Source organism: Podarcis muralis, chromosome 17 (genome assembly GCF_964188315.1).
Source record: "Podarcis muralis chromosome 17, rPodMur119.hap1.1, whole genome shotgun sequence".
NCBI lineage: Eukaryota > Metazoa > Chordata > Lepidosauria > Squamata > Lacertidae > Podarcis > Podarcis muralis.
The window spans coordinates 8,268,864-8,296,057 of record NC_135671.1 but is presented as its reverse complement, the minus strand read 5'-3'; the positions used below and the strand labels follow the sequence as shown (position 1 = coordinate 8,296,057).

The 27,194-nt window shown below is 46.6% G+C and overlaps 1 protein-coding gene across 1 annotated transcript in view; it reads left to right on the top strand.

The window, feature by feature from the left end:
- The window catches only part of LOC114587982 (low-density lipoprotein receptor-related protein 2-like), an 85,990-nt gene that overhangs the window by 47,949 nt on the left and 10,847 nt on the right, over positions 1-27,194 (top strand). Inside the window, exons 9-26 of the mRNA XM_077921620.1 lie at positions 778-946; positions 2,528-2,693; positions 4,706-4,928; positions 7,027-7,152; positions 7,853-8,080; positions 11,136-11,447; positions 12,145-12,354; positions 14,308-14,757; positions 15,255-15,470; positions 16,292-16,533; positions 16,934-17,060; positions 18,097-18,272; positions 20,125-20,311; positions 21,100-21,318; positions 22,222-22,402; positions 24,087-24,285; positions 25,605-25,769; positions 26,927-27,127. Of these exons, the coding sequence (XP_077777746.1) occupies positions 778-946; positions 2,528-2,693; positions 4,706-4,928; positions 7,027-7,152; positions 7,853-8,080; positions 11,136-11,447; positions 12,145-12,354; positions 14,308-14,757; positions 15,255-15,470; positions 16,292-16,533; positions 16,934-17,060; positions 18,097-18,272; positions 20,125-20,311; positions 21,100-21,318; positions 22,222-22,402; positions 24,087-24,285; positions 25,605-25,769; positions 26,927-27,127 (3,797 nt within the window). The remainder of the gene's footprint in view (positions 1-777; positions 947-2,527; positions 2,694-4,705; positions 4,929-7,026; positions 7,153-7,852; positions 8,081-11,135; positions 11,448-12,144; positions 12,355-14,307; positions 14,758-15,254; positions 15,471-16,291; positions 16,534-16,933; positions 17,061-18,096; positions 18,273-20,124; positions 20,312-21,099; positions 21,319-22,221; positions 22,403-24,086; positions 24,286-25,604; positions 25,770-26,926; positions 27,128-27,194) is intronic.

Below are 27,194 nucleotides of genomic sequence, written 5' to 3'. Positions count from 1 at the left end.
TTTTATGGTCTTCAGCAATTTTTTCAATATACAGTCATACCTTGGTTGCCGAACGCCTTGGAACTCGTATGTTTTGGCTCCTGAACGATCGAAAACCAGAAGTGAGTGTTCCGGTTTTCAAACAATTTTCAGAAGCCAAATGTCCAGCGCGGCTTCCGATTGGCTGCAGGACGCTCCTGCAGCCAATCTGAAGCTGTGTCTTGGTTTTTGAACGGTTCTGGGGTCGAACGGACTCCCAGAACACATTCTGTTCAAGAACCAAGCTACGACTGTATTGGCCAAAATCAGTTTTGAAATGACACCGCCACAGTGATTTTGACCCGGCAATACACAGCAGTACTTTCAAGGCACTGCGGATATTGCACAGTGATCTCTGCTGATAACACTGCTGCTGATCTGAGCTGCTAAAGGAGAACAGGGCAGCTGATTGCCCTCACTTCAAGACATTATGGCACTACCTTCCCCTAGCACTGAGGTGGAGCAGCTTTTTTCACTCAGCAGGAAAGCAGCAGTCACAGTAGACGTGCATCTCCACTGGCTGCCACTGCTGGCTGGATAGTTCACACAATAAATAAGTCAGAAATTAAATCCTTATAACAAAAGGGGGGGAAAGCTATGTAAAATCGCAAATATTTTTTTTCTTCTCTCCAGCGCCATCTGGTGTTGTATGCTTAATGCATTCAAAGCGTGGTTTTTTGACTAATGTAGCTGATTCCCAAGATCTCCTGCTGTAAGGGTTATGAAACTACTGAGCTTCTATAAATATTTCTCTCCTAGATGCTGGCAGTGTCAACAGTATATCTGTAGACTGGTTCACAGGGCAGTTATATTGGACCAGCAGTGCCCCTGGCGCCATCTTTGCTGGCTTGAGTGATGGCAGAGGCTACGTGAAGATCCTAGAGAAGAACGTGTTGCCAGAACAACTCACTACGTTTCCAGAGAAAAGGTAAACATTCCTTGCTTCACTGCCGTGACTTGGAACCCGTCTGGAATAGCCTAGCTATTCCATCTATTGCTTTACTAGGGATGGGCGCATGTTAAGGGTGAAATCTGAAAGGCTGCTTCCTTTTAGATGACCCACTGCAGCTCTTAAGGTACAATACTGCAGTTTCCTATTCTACCATAGGCAAACCACAGCCAAGTCAGCCACAGAGCTCCAGGAAGCGGATTTCCCAAATGGATGTTGTGTGTAGGAAAGTGAGTGTCTGTAGAAGAAACATGGAGGTGGGTGGTGGTGGAGGTAACTAGAAAATATGGTAGCAAATTAATGCCCTGTCCGTAGCTATACATGTTCCATTCTTAGTTTGGATATGCAGTAAAGCATCTGTTGATTATGTGGATCCCAAATAAGTTTTGCTTGTATCCAAGGCATTTTTAATACTGAATCTAAATGGGCAAAGGTGAGTTTATAGTGACACTTCCAGGAGTGTAGCAGAATTGCCCCTAGATAATTTAATAGGATGAGAGCGTTTAGGACAGTGTTTCCCCAACTTGGGTCTCCAGCTGTTCTTGGACTACAAATCTCATCATCCCTAGCTGGCAGGACCGGTGGTCAGGGATGATGGGAACGGTAGCCCAAAAGCTGTTGGAAACCCAAGTTGGGGAAACACGGGTTTAAGGGCTTGAGTGGATTTATATGCAAGGTACGGAGAATGAAGGTGTTCTTCAGCTGGAATATTTTGGAGCATCTATTTAAAGATGCCTCTGGGCATGCATAAAGATCTCCCTTGCCCTCTCAACACAATTACCAGTCAAATTCCTAGGATTCCCCACTCACCCAAGCCTGCGTCCCTTGTGTTGTAACTTCTGTGATGAAAGGCAGGCCTTGTGTGACTGGCCACTGAAAACACACAATGTGGTCCAGCTTGAGGTCCTGCATATGAGCTGGCTGTAGCCAGAAGAAGTCTGTGGCAGAAAGAAATTCTGGAACTTGGAAAGCTTAGCCACAGCACCGATGTATCAAGGCACTTCAGGATCTGTTCAGGTGTTAACTTGGAAGAAAATGTTCCTTGTGGGTGGAAATAGTGAGATGTGTGACATGCTCTGCGCTTAAGCATGCCAAAGAGTAAAGGTAAAGGGACCCCTGACCATTAGGTCCAGTCGTGACCGACTCTGGGGTTGTGGCGCTCATCTCGCTTTATTGGCCGAGGGAGCCGGAGTACAGCTTCCGGGTCATGTGGCCAGCATGACTAAGCCGCTTCTGGCGAACCAGAGCAGCACACAGAAACGCAGTTTACCTTCCCACCGGAGTGGTACCTATTTATCTACTTGCACTTTGACGTGCTTTCGAACTGCTAGGTTGGCAGGAGCAGGGACCGAGCAACGGGAGCTCACCCCATCGCGGGGATTCGAACCGCCAACCTTCTGATCGGCAAGTCCTAGGCTCTGTGGTTTAACCCGCAGCGCCACCTGCGTCCCCATGCCAAAGAGTAGCTGGTCCCAAAACAATCATACTGGATGCTGCTCCTGCAGTGCTGAGTAGCCCAGTAACATGGTGCAGTCCTCTGATCACCTCTCTTTATTGCAGCTACATGTATTGGGTGAATCGTGACCAAGGCAGGACTGTAATCGAAGCTGCGGGGATGGATGGTTCAGACAGACACGTACTTGCAATCGTAACCGCTGAAGACCCTGTTGGATTGACCCTTGATCATATAACTAGTAGATTGTACTGGATCAGTGCGTATAAAAAGGTATGAAACCCGATGCACCGGAAAATCACAAAGAAGCCTGTGTCAAGTCTGTAGCATCTTGATGTAACATTTCATTGTGATCTGGTACCAACAGAAGCTTTTTTCCATGCTGGAAAGTCTGGTGGGTTTGGTGCTGTTCCATTCACTTCATGGCAAGGACAAGGGTTTGAAGGTCCTCTTTCCCTGCACTCACAACTCACAGGACCAACCCCCCCCCCCTTGTTGTTGTTTAGTCGTTTAGTCGTGTCCGACTCTTCGTGACCCCCTGGACCAGAGCACGCCAGGCACTCCTGTCTTCCACTGCCTCCCGCAGTTTGGTCAGACTCATGCTGGTAACCTCGAAAACACTATCCAACCATCTCGTCCTCTGTCGCCCCCTTCTCCTTGTGACCTCCGTCTTTCCCAGCGTCAGTGTCTTCTCCAGGGAGTCTTCTCTTCTCATGAGGTGGCCAAAGTACTGGAGCCTCAGCTTCAGGATCTGTCCTTCCAGTGAGCACTCAGGGCTGATTTCCTTAAGAATGGATGCGTTTGATCTTCTTGCAGTCCATGGGACTCTCAAGAGTCTTCTCCAGCACCATAATTCAAAAGCATCAATTCTTTGGCAATCAGCCTTCTTTATGGTCCAGCTCTCACTTCCATACATCACTACTGGGAAAACCATGGCTTTAACTGTACGGACCTTTGTTGGCAACCCCCCCCCCCACTTACTTAAAAAAAAATAAAAATCCTGTACAATGCATGTCATGTCTAATGTGGCTCTAAGTGAGCAGGCAGCCTTGAAAAGTAGAGCAAGCCTGTTAAAATGTGGTGTGGTACTCCCTTTTGGACTATTTGAGGAAGTACTATAGCCAAACAAAGTTGCGAACAGGATTCAAAGCTAGGTGTTTATATGTTCAGACAGTCTTGCATTGGTTAGCAATCCAGCTGTCCAACTTTACTCCAGGTTCAGATCTTCAGAGGCAGTCCCACATTACAGTAATCTAACCTAAAGGTTACCAGAGTGTAGGCAACATAATCTAGTCAGCCTTTCTCAACCTGTGGATCCCCAGATGTTGTTGAACTACAACTCCCATCACCCCTAGCTAGGAAGGCCAGAGCTCAGGGATGATGGGAGTTGTAGTCCAACAACATCTGGGGACCCGCAGGTTGAGAACCGCTGCGAGGTGTTCCCTGTCCAGACAGGAGCGCAGCTGGGCCACCAGCTGAAGTTGACAGAAGCCACTTGGTGCCCCTGAAGCCACTTGAGCCTTTTAGCCCTCTAGGAATCTGTAATGAAGTGTAGTTTTAAGGACTGTCCACAAAGAAAAATGCAAAACGTTGGTTTGAGGGGCAAATCACAGTGGTGCAATTACAGTGGTGCCTCGCAAGACGAAATTAATCCATTCCGCGAGTCTCTTCGTCTTGCGGTTTTTTCGTCTTGCGAAGCACGGCTAATAGCGGCTTAGCGGCTATTAACGGCTTAGCGGCTTTAAGAAAAAGGAAACAAACTCGCAAGAACTCGCAAGACGTTTCGTCTTGTGAAGCAAGCCCATAGGGAAATTCGTCTTGCGGAACGACTCAGAAAACGGAAAACCCTTTCGTCTAGCGAGTTTTTCGTCTTGCGAGGCATTCGTCTTGCGGGGCACCACTGTACATATGGCATGTGTCTGCACATAACCTCTGGAGGAAGGCTTTGCACAGTAAAACCGAACAGTGGTTTTAGTGTACACCTGGGACATGAACCTTGTTTGGTTGCCTTGACTCTAGTTGAGCTGTCTGCACTATAATGTAGCCCACGGTGGCGGCGATGGGAAGGTAATAGCACAGTAAACAACAGGAGTGTGTGTGTGTGTTCCATACCAGCACTTCTGAATTGGCTTGGTGTTCTGGTGGGCGGGCAGCAGTACTCCCCAAACTTTCAGGTGAACTGCTCATTAGCTGGCGAAGGCTATAGAAATTGTCACTTTAAGCGCTTAAGTGCTAGTCCTCTCAGTCTGATTTGGGAATTCTGACTTGGCGTTTCTACTCTCCAGTCCATAGAGACTATCAAGGCCGACGGCACTGGCAGGTACACTTTCCCAGAGAAGCTGCTGAAAGCACAGGCCCCTCTGGGACTTGCTGTGTTTGAGAATTCCATCATTTGGGCAGACAAAGAGCAATTGCTGTCTGCATCCCACACCTCCCCAGGTGTCGGTGTGTTGCTGAACTCTTCAGTGTCTTCGTTCACAGTACTGAATGAGCTACTGCAGCCTCAAAGTGAGTAAAACGCCCGAGAACAATTTTTTTGATGAAGGGTGGATTGGAAGCATTTTTTTTAAAAAAATAACCAATTTTTAAATCTCTCTTGCTACGTTGCTATGAGCAAGACATGTCTGGTAGCAGGAATGGCTATTTCATTTCCTCACTTTCATGTGTGTTGCCTTTAAATACCTATACCCAGGACCAGGCAGAGTTAATATTAACAAACCAACTGTTGTCTTGGTAGAGGGCTGGGTACATGTCTGGTTGGGGGAGCAGGCAAGTGGCCTGTCATGGGCCCAAGGGTGCTTAAGGTGACCCAAAGGCTATAAACCCCAATGGTACTATTCTACCATAGAGTTGTCCTGTTGCAACCTTCAGTTTTGCTTCCTCAAGAATCTGAAACTTGACAGCCATAACTACTATAATGGGCACCAGTTGGACTTGGAAGTATCTCCCAGTTGGGAGCATTCCAAGAGCTCTGTTTGGCAGAACATGCAGCTAGGTTAGCATGAACATGCTTAAGCCTCCACATACAAGGTCCTCTATGGGCCTACGCCTAACACGAAAGCAGAAGTGTCCAATATAAAGGAGTCCTATCCCTGCGTAGGGAGTGCGTCCCCAATGCAGCCTTGAACAACGCTTCACAAAATATTAAGATCTCTTTAGAGCTAGAAGGCTCATGGGCCTTGAAGTATAGGCCCCCACCCCTTTGCTCTCTAAGTAAATATCTGACCTCAGGTGTGGATACTTGGAAGGGAAAGAAATGTGCTTATTAAGGAAATCTAAGACAAAACATATTGTCTTCAGTAGCTTTTTCATCCTTTTAAATATTAACTCTTATCTCTGAAAGCTTTAGAACAGGCATGGGCAAACTCGGCCCTCCAGCTGCTTTGGGACTACAACTCCCATCGTCCCTAGCTAACAGGACCAGTGGTCAGGGATGATGGGAATTGTAGTCCCAAAACAGCTGGAGGGCTGAGTTTGCCCATGCCTGCTTTAGAAATCTAACACTTCATATTTTAACTTGAAATGTAACTACAAACTGAAGTGCACTTGATCTTGTCCCAGGCTCAAGGAGCATTGACTTGGTGAAATGGTTTCTATGTACCTGCCACATAGACAATTTGGCCCTCTAGCTATTTGAGTTTTGGCACTTTTCAAACATTCATTTGCTTCATTGATGCTTGAGATCTCATATGTGAACTGTACTGTAAATGTGAGGTGGTTGGGGATTTGGTTGGTGCTATATGTTCAGAGTAAGGTAAAGGGACCCCTGACCATTAGGTCCAGTCGTGGCCGACTCTGGGGTTGCAGCGCTCATCTCACTTTACTGGCCAAGGGAGCCAACATTTGTCAGCAGACAGTTTTTCCGGGTCATGTGGCAAGCATGACTAAGCCGCTTCTGGCGAACCAGAACAGCGCACAGAATCGCTGTTTACCTTCCCACCAGAGCAGTACCTATTTATCTACTTGCACCTTGACGTGCTTTCAAACTGCTAGGTTGGCAGGAGCAGGGACTGAGCAATGTGAGCTCACCCCATCACAGGGATTCGAACCGCTGACCTTCTGATCGGTAAGTCCTAGGCTCTGTGGTTTAACCCACAGCGCCACCCGTGTCCCTATGTTCAGAGTAGGCAAATCCTAATTTGCACAGCGTCTTCCTTCTGTCAGTGTGCAACCTGCTTGATCTCAAAATGGCTCCAAGTATGATTTAGACCAGGGTTTCTCCAACTTGGGTCTCCAGCTGTTTTTTTGGACTACAACTCCCATCATCCCTAGCTAGCAGGACCAGTGTTCAGGGATGATGGGAACTGTAGTCCAAAAACAGTTGGCGACCCAAGTTTGGAAAACTCTGGTTTAGACAACTGCTTCCTCTTGCTATCTAAATAGCTGCGTTTGGTGTCTTATACATGTTCTAAGTTCTGTACATGGGGTGAGCCTGAAAATGAGAACCATCTTCTCATACTGCTGAATTCTGTGGCTGGCATCAACTTCAGCATTTGTGTGCAATACACGTGGTCTGTGCCTACATGGGAACTTAAGTTTAATTACTGGAATCAACCTAGGAAGGGGTGGCCCCATTCTTGGACTAACTTGTCATCTTGGTCACTAGGTAACACAGCTGCCTGTTCACCTGGATTGTGTAGCCATATCTGCCTTTTGTCACCTGTTCATCCCAAGGGCTACAGGTGTGCCTGTCCAGATGGCACTTTCCTCCTGCCTTCAAACCAATGTGCAGGTAGGCTTGCGCTTTTAAATCTGGGGTGAAAATCCTTCCACAAACCACTTTGAGAATCCCTCTTTGTGGGGTAGGTTAAACACCAGTGTTCAGATAAGCTTATGCTACATTGCATTCTGGGATTTTTATGAGAAACTGCTGGTGCTAAATTTTATCTAGTTGTTGATTAGAATGGAGATGTGTCCATGATTTTTATAGAAACCTGTCACACAGTCCCAGAAGCTCAGTTTCAGACAGGACTGTTTTGAATCTCCTGTTTTGGTCCACCACCATGTTTTGACACACTTAAGAAAACAAAACATTGCATTGTAGAGCTATGGGAAGGCTGGGTGACCACTTCAGCCTTCCTGTCATAGAAAGTTAAAGCAGGTCTGTCTTCAGTTGGCTTTAATATAAATGCAAAATCCAATTGGCCAGAATGCTTGTGGTAGTAAATGCTTTCCCAGCCTCCTGTCTATAGCTTTAAACTGACTCTGAGCAACTAGCATGACTACTTGAGCATCACCTTGTTACTCTAGCACTGAAATCAGACGTTGCAGGTTTCAAGCCTATAAGATGCCCAGGTGACTACTGAAGTCATAACCTGTTCTATTTGTCATAGCAAGAGCAGTACTTGGGTTGACTAATACGGTGACACTGAGCTGGGATGGCTAGCAAGTTGTGCAAGACCTGTTCCTCAATTCCTGTACTCTTCCTGCAGTGCTGAATGTCTTGTATTCTACCAACAAGCAAATCTACCGGCTGGAAGTTGACCCAAAGGGGACAGTGTTGCAGCAGCATGCAGTGATTCAGGAGTGGCCAGAAAACGTCTACTTCCAGGACATGGACTGGAACAGGGGATTCATCTACTGGACTGATGACAAAGGAGAACTGATGCGCTTCACTGAAGAGACGAAAGCGAAACTAATAATTCCTACAGGTTCGCCAGGTGAGCTGCTGTGCATTGCTGTAGAGCTTCTATGCAAATGAAGCATGGACTTCTAAATAATGATGGTGGCAAGACAAGAAATGGGTTTGGAAGAGAGTTTACTTGGTTGGTTGGTTGGTTTCCAATCTGCTCCAGACTATATTTACTCCCTAAAGCAGCAGTTCTCAACCTGTGGGTCCCCAGATGTTGTTGGATTACAACTCCCATCATCTCTGAGCTCTGGCCTTGCTAGCTAGGGGTGATGGGAGTTGTAGTTCAACAACATCTGGGAACCCACAGGTTGAGAAAGGCTGCCCTAAAGCATCAACCTGCAGACAGTGCGGGATGCTAAGGGAACAGCAGTTTACCTCTTCACCCATTTCATGATTCAGTCCTTGCAGCTAGAGTTAATGGTATAATTATCTTATGGATACACTTCCTGTAACCAGTCCAGTGTTTGGCACAATGTGGTCCAGCTGCCACAGTGCCGTAACCCCTAATTTCTTACTCGACTCAACATACCTTTAGGATTTCTAGTCTACGGTCCGTGCTCTGGACAGGGAAGAGACAAAGCAAAAGGCCATAGAAGTCAGTGAGGTCTTGCACAGGAGTACAGTAAGTCTTCAAACACAGATCTGACAGATAGTGCCGTAGCAGAACAAGCAAGGTCACTATTCTGCTGCTTCTTAGGAGTGCCTTGCACAAAGAGGAAAGTGATGGGGTAGAAAGCAGTGCTTCTGCCTTCGACTAGCTTTGGAATCTTCGCCTGTTGGAGAAGGCTCTTTTGTCTATGGGAGAGTTCATGCTTTGCATCCGTTTAAAAGGATTTGCAGACAGGCCAGAAAATATGTGCACATCTGACTGAAACCTTACAGCTACCTCCGGAGGGGCATCTAAGTGCTCTCAGTACCAATGATGACAAATGTTTCAGGAGAAAGATACGCCTTCTGTGTGAGGAAGTAAGGAAGCTTCCTTGCCTGTTCAGCACCTCTGCTTTAGCTGTGGTGGCTTGCAGTGGGAAGAGGGAGTACAAGAGGTCTGGGAAATACCATATTTTTCGCTCTATAAGACGCACCAGACCATAAGACGCACCTAGTTTTTGGAGGAGGAAAACAAGAAAAAAAATATTCTGAATCTCAGAAGCCAGAACTGCAAGAGGGATCGCTGCGCAGTGAAAGCAGCAATCCCTCTTGCTGTTCTGGCTTCTGGGATAGCTGCGCAGCCTGCATTCGCTCCATAAGAGGCACACACATTTCCCCTTACTTTTTAGGAGGGAAAAAGTGAATCTTATAGAGCAAAAAATACGGTAGTTTCCCAGCAGCACAGGGCTCGCTTCCATGTTCCTGTAACTTGAAAAGCCCTTAGCCCTTAACCCAACCCTTCCCTCTACAAGGAGTGTTTCAGCTAAGAGCTGCGAAAGAGCAATGGCAGCTTTGGCAGATGCAGCGAGGACCGTGGATTAAAGCTGTGGCAATACACAAAGGATAAAAGCAAAACCGATGGAGGAACTGATCCTCCTCCGCAGCTGGTAGCTTAGCCCTAAAGATTACCCCTCATCCTATTTTGTGCGGCAAGTAACTCATCCACCCCCCCCCCCAGTGCACTTTTCATTGTGCAGTTCACACAGCAGAAGACCTCCAGGTAATCCTCCCAGGACATTTGACACCTGTGCGGGGTGCCCCCAAATTTCAGCCGGGTACCACTTACCATTTTCCTTCCAGAAACAAAGGAAACACCTGCAACATAATGTGTCCCAGAAATGCACGGAATTTTACCATTGGTGTGATTACTACCCCAGGCCATGTTAGCAGATTGGGACAATAAAAAACGACCCATCATAAGCCTCATTCATGCTTTCGCTTTCCCCTGAGAAGGCTCACTGTTTACCACTGAACCTGAGCAAATGTCAATCAAGTCATCTGGTTTGATGTTTGCACCGATTTAGCGCTAAAGAGCAGGTTTTGTGGGTGAGGCAAGCAGCAGCGCAAAGGCAAAAATGCTTAGACTCCTGTGCTTTCTAGGCACAGAACCAGGGGAAGTGTGGACAAGCCTATAGGCAAATGGCCAGGGAAAGGTCATAGAATCATAGAATCATAGAGTTGGAAGAGACCACAAGGGCCATCGAGTCCAAGCCTCTGCTTAAAGACCTCCAAAGAAGGAGACTCCACCACACTCCTTGGCAGCAAATTCCACTGTCGAACAGCTCTTACTGTCAGGAAGTTCTTCCTAATGTTTAGGTGGAATCTTCTTTCTTGTAGTTTGGATCCATTGCTCCGTGTCCGCTTCTCTGGAGCAGCAGAAAACAACCTTTCTCCCTCCTCTATGTGACATCCTTTTATATATTTGAACATGGCTATCATATCACCCCTTAACCTCCTCTTCTCCAGGCTAAACATGCCCAGCTCCCTTAGCCGTTCCTCATAAGGCATCGTTTCCAGGCCTTTGACCATTTTGGTTGCCCTCCTCTGGACACGTTCCAGTTTGTCAGTGTCCTTCTTGAACTGTGGTGCCCAGAACTGGACACAGTACTCCAGGTGAGGTCTGACCAGAGCAGAATACAGTGGCACTATTACTTCCCTTGATCTAGATGCTATACTCCTATTGATGCAGCCCAGAATTGCATTGGCTTTTTTAGCTGCCGCGTCACACTGTTGGCTCTGAGAAGGCTCACTGTTTACCACTGAACCTGAGCAAATGTCAATCAAGTCATCTGGTTTGATGTTTGCACCGATTTAGCGCTAAAGAGCAGGTTTTGTGGGGGAGGAAAGCAGCAGCGCAAAGGCAAAAATGCTTAGACTCCTGTGCTTTCTAGGCACAGAACCAGGGGAAGTGTGGACAAGCCTATAGGCAAATGGCCAGGGAAAGGTCAAGAAAGCGTGTGGGACAAACCGCTTAATGTTTTGGGGCACTTCTCTAACCAAGGTCTCCCCCGCCCCGAGCCAATTTCAGGATGTGCAGGGAGAAAGAGGGAGGGGAAATGGAAGTTGGTTTTGTAAGTGGACGTCCTTGATGAGCTGGGCTTCCATTGAGACTGGAAGGAGAAGCTTAATTTTTTACATTTGCTTTTTCCCCCTAGTCTGTGAAGCGGCTGTCGATATAACTTCTGGGGACCTATACTGGTTAACCTGTAGCAGAACTGAAATTAAGGTTACTAGTTTTGCTGGCATGACGACGAAGGTTCTCTATCATGCGAAGGCTGCTATCTGGCACCTGTTCCTAGACTGGAAGAGAGCATTCTTGTACTGGCTAGAAAGTGGGAAACCAGTTCAGAGGATGAACCTTGATGGAAGCAGTATCAAAGAAGTGGGGAAGGAAGCCTGGACAGAAGATCTTCCAGTCGCCTTGGACATAAGCTCGGGTAGCCTCCTCTGGGCTTCCAAAGACTTGGGTAAATTACATGTTGCTTGCCCCATTATACCTTGTGTAGTTGATGGTTCTCGTGCTAGCTGTGCAGCAGTAAACAAACATTGCCACTGCAAAGCCCGCTTTTGATAGCAGTTCCCACCCTCTAGTCTGAGAACAGGCAATATTTCCTTACTACAGTGGTGCCTCGCAAGACGAAATTAATTCGTTCTGCGAGTTTTTCCGTCTTGCGAATTTTGCGTCTTGCGAAGCACGGTTTCCCATAGGAATGCATTGAAAGTTGCTTCCTCCTCTTCCAGCGAGGCCTGCTCCTGCGCAGCCTCTGCCTGCAGTTCGACCAGCTCCTGGGTGGTCAGCTCGTGGTCGGTTATTAACGGTTTTAAGAAAAAGGAAACAAACTTGCAAGACGTTTTCGTCTTGCGAAGCAAGCCCATAGGGAAATTCGTCTTGCGAAGCAACTCAAAAAAACCAAAAACGCTTTCGTCTTGCGAGTTTTTCGTCTTGCGAGGTACCACTGTAACTGCTTTGAGGGTGTGGGTGGGTGTTTTCTTTTTTTAAAAAAACACTTTTAAAAACAATATTGGCTTGAGCCCTTATTTGCTAAGGTTGCTGGGCTGTCCCATTCAACTTTCTAGAAACTAGTTGTGCTGTGACTTGTGTAAATATACAACACGCTTTGGTTGCTTGTTGCGATGGAATAATAAGCGTTTCCTTGTTCGTAGGGCTGAAGGTGCTGAACCTTATCACACACAAGACGTATAGTATAAAAGAGAGTTGGACCCATGGCGTGGCAGCTGTGTATGGACCTTACCTGGTGACATTCAACAAAACAAGCCTTGTGGTCTGGAACAGAAGATCAGGGGTGCCCTCTGCTGTGCAAGTGGCCAATGTACAGAAAGCAATGATGATCTTTGACACGAATTTGAGAACAGGTAAACTGACTTGTCACCATTGTGAATTCCTATGCTGGGCACTTAAACAGCTAGAGGGCCTTATCAAAGGGTGTGGTTCAATCGTCCCTATGAAATATGTGCTGCAGAAAAATGCTGGCTGGTCTACATGTTTACATCATCTTTTCAGTGCATGAGTTCTTGGCTTACTGTTAATGCCCACTAAAGCTATGGTAAGATGTTTTGGCCCATTGTTCACTGCAATTGTTGCGTGGGAATGAGAGTTCCTATCTCCCATGGCGCCTGCAGCTGTTGATCATTAAGGCCATGCGATTGTGCAGGGGAGGAGGGGTCTTATAACAGCTGTAGAAATCCACTGTTTGCTTTATAAACAGTTGCGAATTCAACTTGCTTAATTCACGGCCATCACCTCTTGAGTCGGGTTTTTCCTTGAAATGAATTTTTGGCCAGGGGCATGGATTGGCTGTGGCATGTTGCTACATGCTGTGCTTGCCAGCTTCATTCAACACAGGACCAGGCACTGCCAGACTAGAGAAATTCTTATCTGATAAACCTTTGGTCAATTTTTGCAAGGTGATATATTCTCTCTCTCTCTCTCTCTCTCTCTCTCTCTCTCTCACACACACACACACACACACACACACACACACACACACACGGAAGCACAGTGTTTCCCAAACTTGGATCTCCAGCTGTTTTTGCACTACAATTCCCATCATCCCTGACCACCTATCATAGTTAGACAGGTGGGGAAGTAAGGATCTGACTTGCTGGGCCAAAAACGTTCCCCGTCCCTGAATAGGTCCTGAGACTTGCCATGACATGTACTAGGCCTATACTCCTGCTTCTCATCTGCAAGGGAACAGGCAGAAGCACAACACAGATCCAACAGACTAGAGGCAAAACAATTCTAACGGCTACAGGACTGCCTATCTAACAAAGTAGCCAGGAACGCCAACTGTCTTTTAGATGATGGAGCACACTTGCAAAAAAATGTGATGTTGATAATTATTTATATAATGCCTATCTGACTGGGTTACCCCAGCCACTCTGGGCAGCTTCCAACAAATTAAAACACAGTAAAGACATCAAAGGACGTGGGTGACACTGTGGGTTAAACCACAGAGCCTAGGACTTGCCTATCAGAAGGTCGGCGGTTCGAATCCCCGCGACGGGGTGAGCTCCCGTTGCTCGGTCCCTGCTCCTGCCAACCTAGCAGTTCGAAAGCACGTCAAAGTGCAAGTAGATAAATAGGTAGTGCTCTGACGGGAAGGTAAACGGCGTTTCCGTGTGCTGCTCTGGTTCGCCAGAAGCAGCTTAGTCATGCTGGCCACATGACCCGGAAGCTGTACGCTGGCTCCCTTGGCCAATAAAGTGAGATGAGCGCCGCAACCCCAGAGTCGGTCACGACTGGACCTAATGGTCAGGGGTCCCTTTACCTTTACCTTTAAGACATCAAAAATTAAAAACTTCCCTATACAAGGTTGCTTCAGCTGTCATCTAAAAGCCAGGTAGTTGTTTATTTCCTTGACATCTGATGGGAGGGCGTTCCACAGTGCAAGCACCACTACCAAGAAGGCCCTCTGCCTGGTTCCCTGTAACCTCCCTTCTCGCAGTAAGGGAACCACCAGAAGGCCCTTGGTGCTGGACCTCAGTGTCCAAGCTGGACAATGGGAGTGGAGATGCTCCTTCAAGTATGGAGGGCCGAGGCCATTTAGGGGTTTAAAGGTCAGCACCAACACTTTGAATTGGTGCTCTGAAACGTACCAGGATCCTTTAAGACCGGTGTTATATGGTCCCAGGGGCCACTCCCAGTCACCAGTCTGGCAGCTACAAGATGACCGCAACGCTTATTCTCAAGTGCTCTGTTTTCCTATAAATATTAAGGGTTGGCCATCAAACACACAAACCGCCAGTGCAATTTGAACAGGAGTATGAAAAAACTGGAACTGATTGCTAACTTTCTAATTGCAGTGCGTTCTGTTCCTGTTACAAAGCCTGCTGTCATAAGCACTGCTTCACCAACTACTAGCCGTAGTACTTCAGCTGCAGCAGCAAGACCAACAGCGCAGACTACAGCGTCAAGGACAACAGTGCTGACTACTACACCCACAACAACACCCAAGACCACCACAAAGGCGACAACACCCAAGACCACCACAAGGGCGACGACACCCAAGACCACCACAAGGGTGACAACGCCCAAGACCACCACAAAGGCAACAACGCCCAAGACCACCAAGACCACAACAGTACCAAATGCAACCAATACCACTGTCTTAACAACTGTTCCCTGTGGGTGGGCTGAACTTCCTTGCCTAGATGGGCAGGGGTGTGTGCCCTATGAATATTTCTGTGATGGAGAAGAGGACTGTATGGATGGGTCCGATGAAGACTTCTGTTCCCTCATTTGTGGTGAACCAGGTACTAAGTTCTTCCATGCTGTGTGTGAATAGCTTAATACTCCATCCTGCAGATGGTGAAATTTAATAATGGAGGGACCATCTCCTACCCCATCGAGACAAAGGACCTAGCATGACAAATGTGGCTGATTGGGCTAAGGTCAAACTTTTGCAGGCCTACAGAGTTGCCTAAATTATTAAAGATTTGGCTCTTGTTAGACATGCTGACTAGGGGGGAAGGAAGGGAGCAAGGGCAGAATTTGAGGGCCTTCCCCAGCCCTCTCACTGCCTGCCAAAAGCCTTCGGTCCTCCTTTCCAAAGCCCAGTGTTGTTGATCTGGCTTTGGGAAGGCATCAGATGATGCTGAGAGCCGCCCAAAAAGGCCTCGTGATAGACCACCTTACTCTATCATTTTGTCAACTTTTTTTTAAATCAGGAAGTATGCGCTTGCTTTCTCCAGTCCCACAGAAAGGCCTGGCTATTGAACTTAACGTGTTCTTGTCTCTTTCTTTCCAAAAGGAAGCTTCCAGTGTCTAAGCGGAAACAAATGCATTCGCGAGAGGTTCCTTTGCGATGGGATTCCACATTGTCCCGATGGCTCGGATGAAGCCAGATGCTGGGTGCCAACTCCAGAGTGTGCCTTGCGCTGCGATAACAACATGCGCTGTGTGCCTGAGAGTTGGTTATGCGATGGGAGCCCTGACTGCCACGATAGCGCCGATGAACAGGGCTGCGGTGAGCAAATACCCAGTTGGCAGAGCGGTGCCCGAATGGGGACATTCTGCTTCCAAATTGCCAGCTTTCTACAAAAGTTCCTGACTATTAGCATGGGTGAAGCATAGCATAAGACACATGCCCTGAGCTAACACTGCCACCTGCTGTGTCTTAACAGGCTGCCTTTGGGAAAGTATCTTAACCTTGTCCCTGAACCTGCAGGGTGGCATTGCCCCTTACAACAAAAGCTTTGATGGCACTGTCTGAACTTTTTAATTCAAATGATGCTTAACTCTTGAACCAGGAGCCAATGACTTTGCACTACTGACTGCGTTGGATAATGGGGCGATGAATTCAGAATGGGCTGGAGGGCTAGGGCTTGAACCCAGTAGATGTCCTGAGGCTGTAGCATCTCTTCATCCCAAAAACCCATTCTGCATTTGCCTGCGCAAATACAGCTGTTGGTGCAGCAGCCAATTTGCAATTATCAGGATGTTCCATTCATAAACATGGAGTCAGCATCAAACCTGAACCCATACGTAGTATCATGGCTTATTTGCCAAAGGGATATGTAAATATCCGCATCTCCTGGAGCTATGACAGTCGAAGGACTAATTCATATGATAGCGGGTCATTATATCTTCACACAATTTAAACTGCTGAATCATATGTCAATTCTTACAGGGTTTGTGGACCCAGATGCATTTCTGTGTAGCCTGTGTTAAATATATTTTACATTGATCCTTGTGGGGAGAATGCATTCAACTGTTCATGAATCCTATATGAGTGAAATCTCTTGGGTGCTTTCTGGAAACAATAAACACTGCTGTCTGTCCCTGCAGTTCCTGCAAAGTGCACTGATCAGGAATTCCAATGCAGAAGTGGCCAGTGCGTGTCGTACTCCCTGCACTGCGATGGAGACCGTGACTGTAAGGATGGCTCAGATGAAGTAGGCTGCCCAGTAGCCCCAAAACTACATTTCTGCCATTCGGATGAAGTCAATTGCCCTAAAAGTGGAGAGTGCATTCTCAAGGAATGGCTCTGTGATGGCGATAAGGACTGCAAAGATGAATCTGATGAACAGGTGTGTGTGTGTGTGTGTGTAAACTGGCAAGGAATGCAGAGTGCCATCAAATCGGCTATTTATAAAGATCAGTTACAAACATATATTAAGGGCAGGAGACAGCTATTCTGTTTCTTTTAAAGCAGTAACAATTACATGCAAGCATGCGCATGCGTTTTCTACAGGACCTGGCTAGTCCAAAAGTTACAGTATTTGTGATGGGCATGGACAACAAAGAGGTTGCTTTTTAAGCAAGCACAAATTCATAGCAGCCATTGAGTGCTCCAAACTCCATTTCTAGGTTGTGTAGTTATCCCTGCAGCACAAGAAAACTGCAAAGGAGAAAGTGTGTGTGTGTGTGTGTGTGTGTGTGTGTGTGTGTGTGTGTGTTCCCTTTTGCTTGAATGCCTTCTCCTTGCAGGACTGCAGTTTGCCAGAGCACAAGTGCGGTGACAACCAGTGGCAATGCAGAAGTTCCGAGTGCATCCCAGACCTATGGTACTGTGATGGGCAGGCAGACTGCAGAGACAGGAGTGATGAGACTTCCTGTAAGTACTCTTCGCGTTTCCCTTGCAAGAGCTTTTGCGGGTGCTTAAAGTCTTTACTGTCAAGCAGCTCTCCCCTTTGGACTTATGTGGCACTCCCATTCAAGAGCCACGAGAAAAATACCTTGCCTTTAAAAGTCTTAGCTGGTGAAATTACTTGTGCTGTTCAGCAGCAGAGAAATCACATTCTGTAAAGGAGAAATCAAAACGAGTGTGGAGGAGGAAATCCTCAAGTCAACACCTTGAGGCTAGTCTAGAATAGCAGAAGGAAGAGTGGATTTGACAGCCTTTCAGCTTCATTGTGTTAGGGAGCAACCTGCACTTTCCATAGAAAGCTTCTCCACTTTTTGGAGAAATGGCAACACCCAGCGCTAGGTCTAGAGTGGATCAGAACTTCTAATACAAGAGTGAGGAACCATTGGCTCTCCAGTTGTTGCTGAACTACAACCCCTGTCAGCCCAAAACAAACATGGCCCAGGACGATGGCCTTTATAGTACAACATTTGGTTCCCCAAACCTGCCCTAGTAGGCATTCCTTCAAGCTTGTTAATGAGCCTGCAGTAATTTCATCAGCAATGCAAGTGCAATAGTCTTCACTGCCACCCATTTCGCTTTTAAGAACATGAGCAGGATTTGACCCTGCTGTGCGGTATTCCCTTAGCAGATGAGCAAAATGAAAGCCAAAGTACATGCAATAGCAGCAGACTTTAAAAAAAAAAAGTCCACACCTGCCCCAGTGGGGTTGGAGGTGCAATTTTAAAGTGTAAAAGGGATGGGGGAATGCTGTTGAATCCTCACCGCCCTCTCCCCTGCACTTCCTCCCATTATCACCAGACTCATGAGGAACTGGAAAACCAAACTCTTCAACTCTCAGTTGCATGCCCTCCTTCTTCAGTGCCTTTAAAATCCGCTGGTAAAAAGGCGTGCGGGTTTTACTGCTGTAACAGCCTGGCCCCTTAAGAATTCTGAAGACCCGCTTATTTCTGCTCTATGTTTTAATGCTGGTACAGTCTTTGAGTTTTTTCTTGCTGTTACACAGGCAAGCCGAGGAAGTGCCTGGGCTATGAATTCCAGTGTGGTGAAACCTGCATTAATTACACTCTGGTGTGCAATGGGAGACCAGACTGTCAGGGTGGGACCGATGAAGGCAGGAATTGTGCTCTTGCATGCCGGCGGTCGTGCTCCCAGATCTGCTACAAGTCTCCTAGCGGGCCTGTAAGTTTGCTTCTTCTTGGATGTTGACTATACTACCACTTTGGGCTTGTGGGAGATTAGCAGCCAAACCTAACCAATGCATATTCTTGCTAGTTAGCATGAGAAGGGGCTACGTCCACAGAGTTGTATTGTTGTTGTTGTTTAGTCATGTCCGACTCTTCATGACCCCATGGACCAGAGCATGCCAGGCACTCCTGTCTTCCACTGCCTCCCGCAGTTTGGTCAAACTCATGCTGGTAGCTTCAAGAACACTGTCCAACCATCTCATCCTCTGTCGTCCCCTTCTCCTTGTGCCCTCCATCTTTCCCAACATCAGGGTCTTTTCCAGGGAGTCTTCTCTTCTCCTGAGGTGGCCAAAGTATTGGAGCCTCAGCTTCAGGATCTGTCCTTCCAGTGAGCACTCAGGGCTGATTTCCTTAAGAATGGATAGGTTTGATCTTCTTGCAGTCCATGGGACTCTCAAGAGTCTCCTCCAGCACCATAATTCAAAAGCATCAATTCTTCGGCGATCAGCCTTCTTTATGGTCCAGCTCTCACTTCCATACATCACTACTGGGAAAACCATAGCTTTAACTATACGGACCTTTGTTGGCAAGGTGATGTCTCTGCTTTTTAAGATGCTCAGAGTTGTATTGCTGCTTGGCAAATGCACAGGCCATAGAAATACAATTGATAGACAGGGCACTGTATGATGTCATTTACCCTCGTATCCTGGAGAGGGAGGAGCATATAGCACCGTATTTTTTGCTCTATAAGACGCACCAGACCACAAAACGCACTTAGTTTTTGGAGGAGGAAAACAAGAAAAAACATATTCTGAATCTCAGAAGCCAGAACAGCAAGAGGGATCGCTGCGCAGTGAAAGCAGCAATCCCTCTTGCTGTTCTGGCTTCTGTGATAGCTGCGCAGCCTGCATTCGCTCCATAAGACGCACACACATTTCCCCTTACTTTTTAGGAGGGAAAAAGTGAGTCTTATAGAGCAAAGAATACGGTACTTCTTGTTCCCCCCTCTCTCTCTTCCTTTGCCCGGCGTTAGATGCAGCTATGCCTCCACTTGCTCCACCTTTAGGCACTTGCCTGAAGCTGTTTATATTATAAACATAAGCATTTCACCTGCATAGCTTTTACTGCTGCAATTGCTGTGAACCAATGCAAGGATATAAGTAAGTAAATTATATTTTTGGACCCAAGCTGTCACCTTCTCCTTCATTAAGCGATGTACAAAAGGGCGATCCACCTTGCTTCAGAGCTCCTTTTAATTTTGCTGCCAAGGATGGGGTTTTGAAACCCTGCTCAGCTCACACACATTGGGAGTCTGGAGGGATGAATTGCACCTAAACATTAGGAAGAACTTCCTGACAGTAAGAGCTGTTCGACAGTGGAATTTGCTGCCAAGGAGTGTGGTGGAGTCTCCTTCTTTGGAGGTCTTTAAGCAGAGGCTTGACAACCATATGTCAGGAGTGCTCTGATGGTGTTTCCTGCTTGGCAGGGGGTTGGACTCGATGGCCCTTGTGGTCTCTTCCAACTCTATGATTCTATGATTCTATGAATTCATACATCCTCCCCTGCCCACTAGAACCCATTCCACATGGCTCTGCCTTGAGTGACTTCTAAACTGACCGCTGCTTCTGCCAGGACGAAGCTTGCTAAGGCTCTTTCCATGAAAGAAATGGAACACAGAAAGCAACCAATCAGTCTTGAGCAGCAACGATCATTTCACTTTTCTCCAGCAGCGACTTTTCATACATGAGCGTTCCAGCATAAAAGCTCTGAACGAAGATGATAAAAGCGACCTGCTTGCCTGCAACATGAAGACCCAAGTTTCTTTTAACGTAACCTTCTCCTTGCAGAAATGTGCTTGCTACGAAGGATTCCGGCTAAGGAGCGACAGGCGCTCCTGCAAAGATATCAATGAATGTAAAGAGCTGTCGGAGGAGAAATGCAGCCAGACTTGCGTCAACACAGAGGGAAGCTATATGTGCACTTGCCACCCTGGCTACATGCTGGAACCAGATGGCCACACCTGCAAAGTAGTTGGTAAGTAAAGGGACCCCTGATCATTAGGTCCAGTCATGGCCGACTCTGGGGTTGCGGCGCTCATCTTGCTTTATTGGCCGAGGGAGCCGGCGTACAGCTTCCGGGTCATGTGGCCAGCATGACTAAGCCACTTCTGGCGAACCAGAGCAGTGCACGGAAATGCTGTTTGCCTTCCCGCCGGAGCGGTACCTACTTATCTACTTGCACTTTGACGTGCTTTCAAACTGCTAGGTTGGCAGGAGCAGGGACCGAGCAACGGGAGCTCACCCCGTCGCGGGGATTCAAACCGCCAACCTTCTGATCGGCAAGTCCTAGGCTCTGTGGTTTAACCCACAGCGCCACCCGCGTCCCTAAAGTAGTTGGTAAGGCCCTGTAAATGTGGAGCTTGCCTCTTCTGGTAGGCATATGTCTGTGTGGTTCAGTGGCTTGAGCTGAGCTTGTCTGAAGTGGAATAAAAGAATTTGGCTTCAGGCACATGCACCCACAGACTTGGGGCTAGGAAGCTGTAGAAACTAAGCCTCTGTATTGTCCTGCATGGTGCTGGAAAAGTGATGGGCAGCTCTAATAGAGTTGTTAGTTGGGCAAGGACTCCCGACTTAGCACCTAGAATTCTGCTGCTTCGAAAAGCAGCATTGCTTTGCAAAGACTGACGCTGCAAACAATTGAAAAGAAAGCTGGCGTAACTTGCCATGTATTACTTTTCACCCAAATACAAATGTGGGGAGTAATGTTAAGTGCAGCAGTAACTTAAAAAAACTGCAATGTGTAACCACTTCTCTTTCCTGCAGGCTCTGAGCCGAAGTTGCTTGTTGCAGTTCAGTTCAATTTGATCCTATATGGATTAAGAAGCCTGAAAGAAGATGTTATATTGACCACTGAGAAGGACTTTATTATCTTTTCTATCGACTATGACTTGGCAGAACAGAAAATCTTCTGGATGGACCTCAATGCAGAAAGTATTAAGTGGATGAACATGAGAAACAAGGAAAGGGGGACTCTAGTTAAAGGTGGGTCTTTTGGTTTAGGTTCGGGCATCTGACTTGGGAGCAAACTACTTACTTTGAACTATGCTGAAAGTCTCTGATGAAACTTCCTACTTGTTGAATGTAAAATACAGTGGTACCTTGGGTTAAGTACTTAATTCGTTCCGGAGGTCCGTTCTTAACCTGAAACTGTTCTTAACCTGAAGCACCACTTTAGCTAATGGGGCCTCCCGCTGCTGCCGCGCAGCCAGAGCACGATTTCTGTTCTCATCCTGAAGCAAAGTTCTTAACCTAAAGCACTATTTCTGTTAAATAGTGGGTAGGCATTGCAGACAACGCAGCGATTTCTCCAAAGCAGCTCTTTATTTGTAAGCTGGAACAGAACTGAACAGCAAACAGCTCAGCCGGCCTGCTTTTATAGGCAGCCAGCTATCAACATTGTAGCAACAACAACCCAGGGTTTCCCGCCTAAAGTAACTGACCTGGACCTGAGTGAAAACTACATACATGATACCCCTGGTGGCCAGGGTGAGAACTTCAATACATAACAATTTCTGGGTTAGCAGAGTCTGTAACCTGAAGCGTATGTAACCCGAGATACCACTGTAATAATAAACTGAATTTGGCACAAATCCCCTGCTCCAGAAGAAGCTTCCTGGACTAATTCAAGAGCAACCACTTGTCCAGGCCACCAGTATTTGCAAGGTGCTTTGGAGCACAAATGAAAATTGCGCAATCCATGAAATGCTGCAGAAAGTCATTGCAGGTAGCTACACCTGTCTTTTCTAACAGCCTAGGTGATTTTAACACAGCAAGTTTGGCACCTGCTAGAGTAAATACAGGCAATGACCAATTTGCATGGGGAGTTACGTTCCTGCATGTCGGTGGAGTGCACTCATTTTATCCCCCCCCCCTCCATGACTCCAGGAATCAAATCGGATTGCATAGCAGTAGACTGGGTAGGAAGAAATCTTTACTGGACAGATGGGATGGCAGGACAGATCTTGGCTACACAGCTAAATGGCAAATGGAGAGGAACTCCAGAGTACACTGTGGTTCTGGAAGACCTGGATCAGCCTCGGTCACTCGCACTCCACCCGTTGGATGGGTAAGACTTTCAGAGTCTCTGTATTTTATGAACATTGCTTCCAAGAGGGTTGGGCTTCTAAGTGGAATACAGTGGTACCTTGGTTCTCAAACTTAATCCGTTCCAGAAGTCCGTTCCAAAACCAAGGCGCACTTTCCCATCGAAAGTAATGCAAAACGGATTAATCTGTTCCAGACTTTTAAAAACAACCCCTAAAACAGCAATTTATCATGAATTTTACTATCTAACGAGACCGTCGATCCACAAAACGAAAGCAAAAATCAATGTACTGTACTATAAATAAGACAGGATTGTAGATGATAAAATTTATTTTTTTTTTCTTAACTGCACTGATGATAGTCCTTGTTTGGATGGGGGGCTTTTATCCATTTCTTCAGTCACACAATCAATCAATCAGTAGCTGAACTGGGTTCCACACAGTCACAAAAACAAATTAACCGAAAAAGCCTCAAAAATAACAAAATAATATCGCAAAAACAAAAGCACCAAACTCAATTCATTCTGGAAATCCGTTTGACTTCTGAAATGTTCAAAAACCAAGGTGCAGCTTCTGATTGGTGCAGGCGCCCCGGAAACAATAGCCGACACTCACTTCGGACGTCTGGCTTCCAAAAAACGTTCGAAAACCGGAACATTTACTTCCAGGTTTTTGGCGTTTGGGAACCAAGGTGGTTGAATACCAAGGCGTTTGGGAACCAAGGTAGCATGTAGTCTGCTGCATGTGCCAGATACAGGCCACCGAAAAGCCACACATGCCATTCTAATTACTGTGAGAAGCGTTGCTGGTCTGCCATTCTAGTCTTGGCTCTTGATCTTAGCTTCTTTTCAACGCTAAAGGTAAAGGGACCCCTGACCATTAGGTCCACTCGTGGCCAGCATGACTAAGCCACTTCTGGCGAACCAGAGCAGTGCATGGAAACACTGTTTACCTTCCCGCCAGAGCAGTACCTATTTATCTACTTGCACTCTGACGCGCTTTCAAACTGCTAGGTTGTCAAGAGCAGGGACTGAGCAACGAGAGCTCACCCCGTCGCGGGGATTCGAACCACCGACCTTCTGATCGGCAAGTCCTAGGCTCTGTGGTTTAACCCACAGCGCCACCTGTGTCTAGCCTAAGCTTTAAAATAAAAAAGAGCAAAGGTGCACATTATATCGCTGTGCCTGCCCACCACATACAAAAACTTTTCAAATAGGCTTGGCAAGCTTGACCAATCAAAACGTAAAAAAAAAGATTGCCACAAAATGGGACTGATGGCAACTCCTCCGCTGACCTTATTGGGGATGATCCATGCATATAAGCCATGCGGGTTAAAAAGAAAGAGTCTGAACTGGAACTCTAAACTCCACGGAAGACCAGCTTTTCATCCTCGTGTGCTAGGGGTCAACCTACGTGCAAAGGACAATGCACACTTATCATTTGCAGAATTTTTGATCTGAGCTCCTGCTCTGGTCATAGGGATTCATGACCTGGCTGAAAGTAGGCTCTGGCTACGATAAGAGATGTGCGATTCTCAAAAGGGGATAAATGGGGAAATGGCAATTGAAATCTGCAGACTAAAATGGAATTTAGGCTTGCGAACCTTTTCTTTCCAACAAGCATTGTATCGGTAGTGTGTGAAAACTGAAGTCCATTCAGTTTCTCTGCCCTGCAAAAGTATCTTAACATTCACCTTCTCTTCCTTAGGTTAATGTATTGGTCTGCAATAGGGGATGACTCCAAAATAGAGCAAGCTGGTATGGATGGAAGCAGCAGATCGGTACTGCTTGATGGGCTTGGCTGGCCCACCAGCATAACCCTTGACCTCTTGAGCTGGAAAATCTTCTGGTCTGATGACAAGTTTCACTATATTGGGTCGGCCTACTTGGATGGCAGTGGTATGAAGGTACCACATACCTTATAAGCATTCCTGATGTGTGGATGGAGTGATTGCCAAATGTGTTATTGCATGCGAAAATGCTTTTTTATAATAATCATGTGATATCTCCCTCTCTCTCTCTCTCTCTCTCTCACACACACACACACACACACACACACGTGTGTGTGTAAAGTAAAGGTAAAGGGACCCCTGACCATTAGGTCCAATTGTGGCCGACTCTGGGGTTGGGACGCTCATCTCGCTTTATTGGCCGAGGGAGCCGGCGTACAGCTTCCAGGTCATGTGGCCAGCATGACTAAGCCACTTCTGGTGAACCAGAGCAGCGCACGGAAACGCCGTTTACCTTCCCGCCGGAGCGGTACCTATTTATCTACTTGCACTTTGACGTGATTTTGAACTGCTAGGTTGGCAGGAGCAGGGACCGAGCAATGGGAGCTCACCCCGTTGCAGGGATTCGAACTGCCGACCTTCTGATCGGTAAGCCCTAGGCTCTGTGGTTTAACCCACAGCACCACCCACGTCCCATATATATATATATATATATATATATATATATATATATATATATATATATGTGTGTGTGTGTGTATGTATATGTATACATGGCGACTCCAAAGTAGGTATACTGCTTTAAAATCCACTTTCTTTGTTCTTGACTCAAGTTCATTCACAATATCAGTAAAGAAAAACCATCCTTTTATCTGACTCCACTATTCTTTCAAACTTCCAGCCTGAAATTTAACTGCCACTTTGTTCTGGGTCAGTTATATGTATGCATATAATCTGTTGTGATAAATTTCATTGATTCAGATGTATATAATTATACTGTACATTGATGTATTTTCATTTTGTGTAAGATTTACCTTTGTTTTTTATTTTACTCAGGCGTATTTAGAGATTTAGTTCTTACGTTACTTAAATGTGGTACTTTAGAAATGTTGGTAGTACAGTTGACGTAACCCACTTTATAGATTTCTTGAAATATAAAGCAGTACGCAAGTTAAATTAATATCAAATAAATGCCTGCTTCCAGCTGTGGACCAAACTCAGGTAAGCTTATATATTCAAGAGCTGAGGCTTCTTTTTTCCTTTGAAAGCGGGAACTGCTCCTGCTTGCATTGTAACAATCCATCTTTGCTCTCAGTAAATCTTGATAGAATTCTATATGGATACAAAATCTTGCATTTGACCCAGAAGTGACAAAGACAAAAGTTGGGGGAACAATGCTCATTTAAAAACTTCCTTCCAAATCTTTGTTGAACATAAGATCTAGGTCAAACTGGGATAAGTATCCTGACATCAACACTTCATTTCCCCTCTGCTAGGTGTTTGAGCTGACTGAAATTCATAGTCCCTTTGCAGTGGCTGTCTTTGAGGATTACGGTTATTGGTCTGAGCTGAAGACAAGGACAGTACAGAGACTACACAAAAGGACTGGAAAGAATAGATCCGTCCTTATCAAGCGTCATGGGCAACCATATGGACTTAAGGTACTGCCTTTAACTCTTTGTAGGGGTCCAGTCGGTTGAGCCAAGAGTGTATCTCCTTGCAAAGCATTGAAGAATAACTGAAACTGGGTTCTGCTGGGACTTTGTTTGCATAGCATCCCTCTGAACAAAACTCTCACGCTATCATATTAAGCACGTAAAACAGCTTTGCTGCAAGGCCGGCTGGGGGAATGGAAAACACGGTTAGGAACAAGGTATAGGCCAAATGCCCCTATTCTTGTGGGTATAGTTGCTGCACTAATTAGTGTTAACTCATTTTGGGAAGTCCCATGTGTGAGTGTGGTTCAGACTGCCAACCATCAGTAAAAGCTGCATCAAACTTGCCTGCTGAAGTGAATCACACTTGTGTAAAGAAGCTGTAAGCATTCCACTTAGCTTGGCAAAGCCCTTACAGTCTATTGGAAATAGTAATAATAATGCAGGCCTGAAGGACGCGGTTTGTTAAGAGTTATTGAGTAGCTGGGGATCAACGCAAGCTCTTCTGCTTCAAAAATGCAGAGTAAAGAGTAAAGGGACCCCTGACCATTAGGTCCAGTCATGGCCGACTCTGGGGTTGCGGCACTCCTCTCGCTTTATTGGCCGAGGGAGCCGGCGTACAGCTTCGGGGTCATGTGGCCAGCATGACTAAGCCGCTTCTGGCAAACCAGAGCAGTGCACGGAAATGCCGTTTACCTTCCCGCCGGAGCGGTACCTATTTATCTACTTGCACTTTGACGTGCTTTCAAACTGCTAGGTTGGCAGGAGCAGGGACCGAACAACGGGAGCTCACCCCGTCGCAGGGATTCGAACCGCCAACCTTCTGATCAGCAAGCCCTAGGCTCTGTGGTTTAGACTAAATCCAGACTGCCAGGGAAACTGACCTGTTACATACTTGGCTCATGGGCCTCATCCTTTGCCAAATGGAGGGCGGAAGGTACCTTTTCCCCCACTTCATGACAACTGCCACAAGCTTGAGATTAAATGGGAAATGCTTTTCCTTTCCCCAACCCACCCACACAGCGCAGACGGGCTTTACTGCAGATTTCCCCCAGCACAGTGTATGTTGCAGTGCACGGTCTTGATTCAGGCTACAGACAGAGATGCCCTGGAAACACCAATCTCTGTCAAGGCTTTTAACATCTGGCGAAATTCGCTTGCAGATCCTGCATGAAGTTCTTCAGCCGGGAGCCCCCAACCCGTGTGCGGGAAATGGCTGTTCCCACTTGTGCCTGTTGAACCCAAACAAAAGAGGGAGCTGCCGCTGCCCAGCTGGACTTGTGCTTTCAAACGATGAAAAGACCTGCGTTCCTCTGAAGGAGACGGCGTTCATGTTTCTGGTTGCACAAGCCTCTGTTACTCAGGTATTGCTGCAAATGACTCCTTGCATAATAACAGGGAATTTTGTTTTCCAGTCCAAGGGGTCCTCCC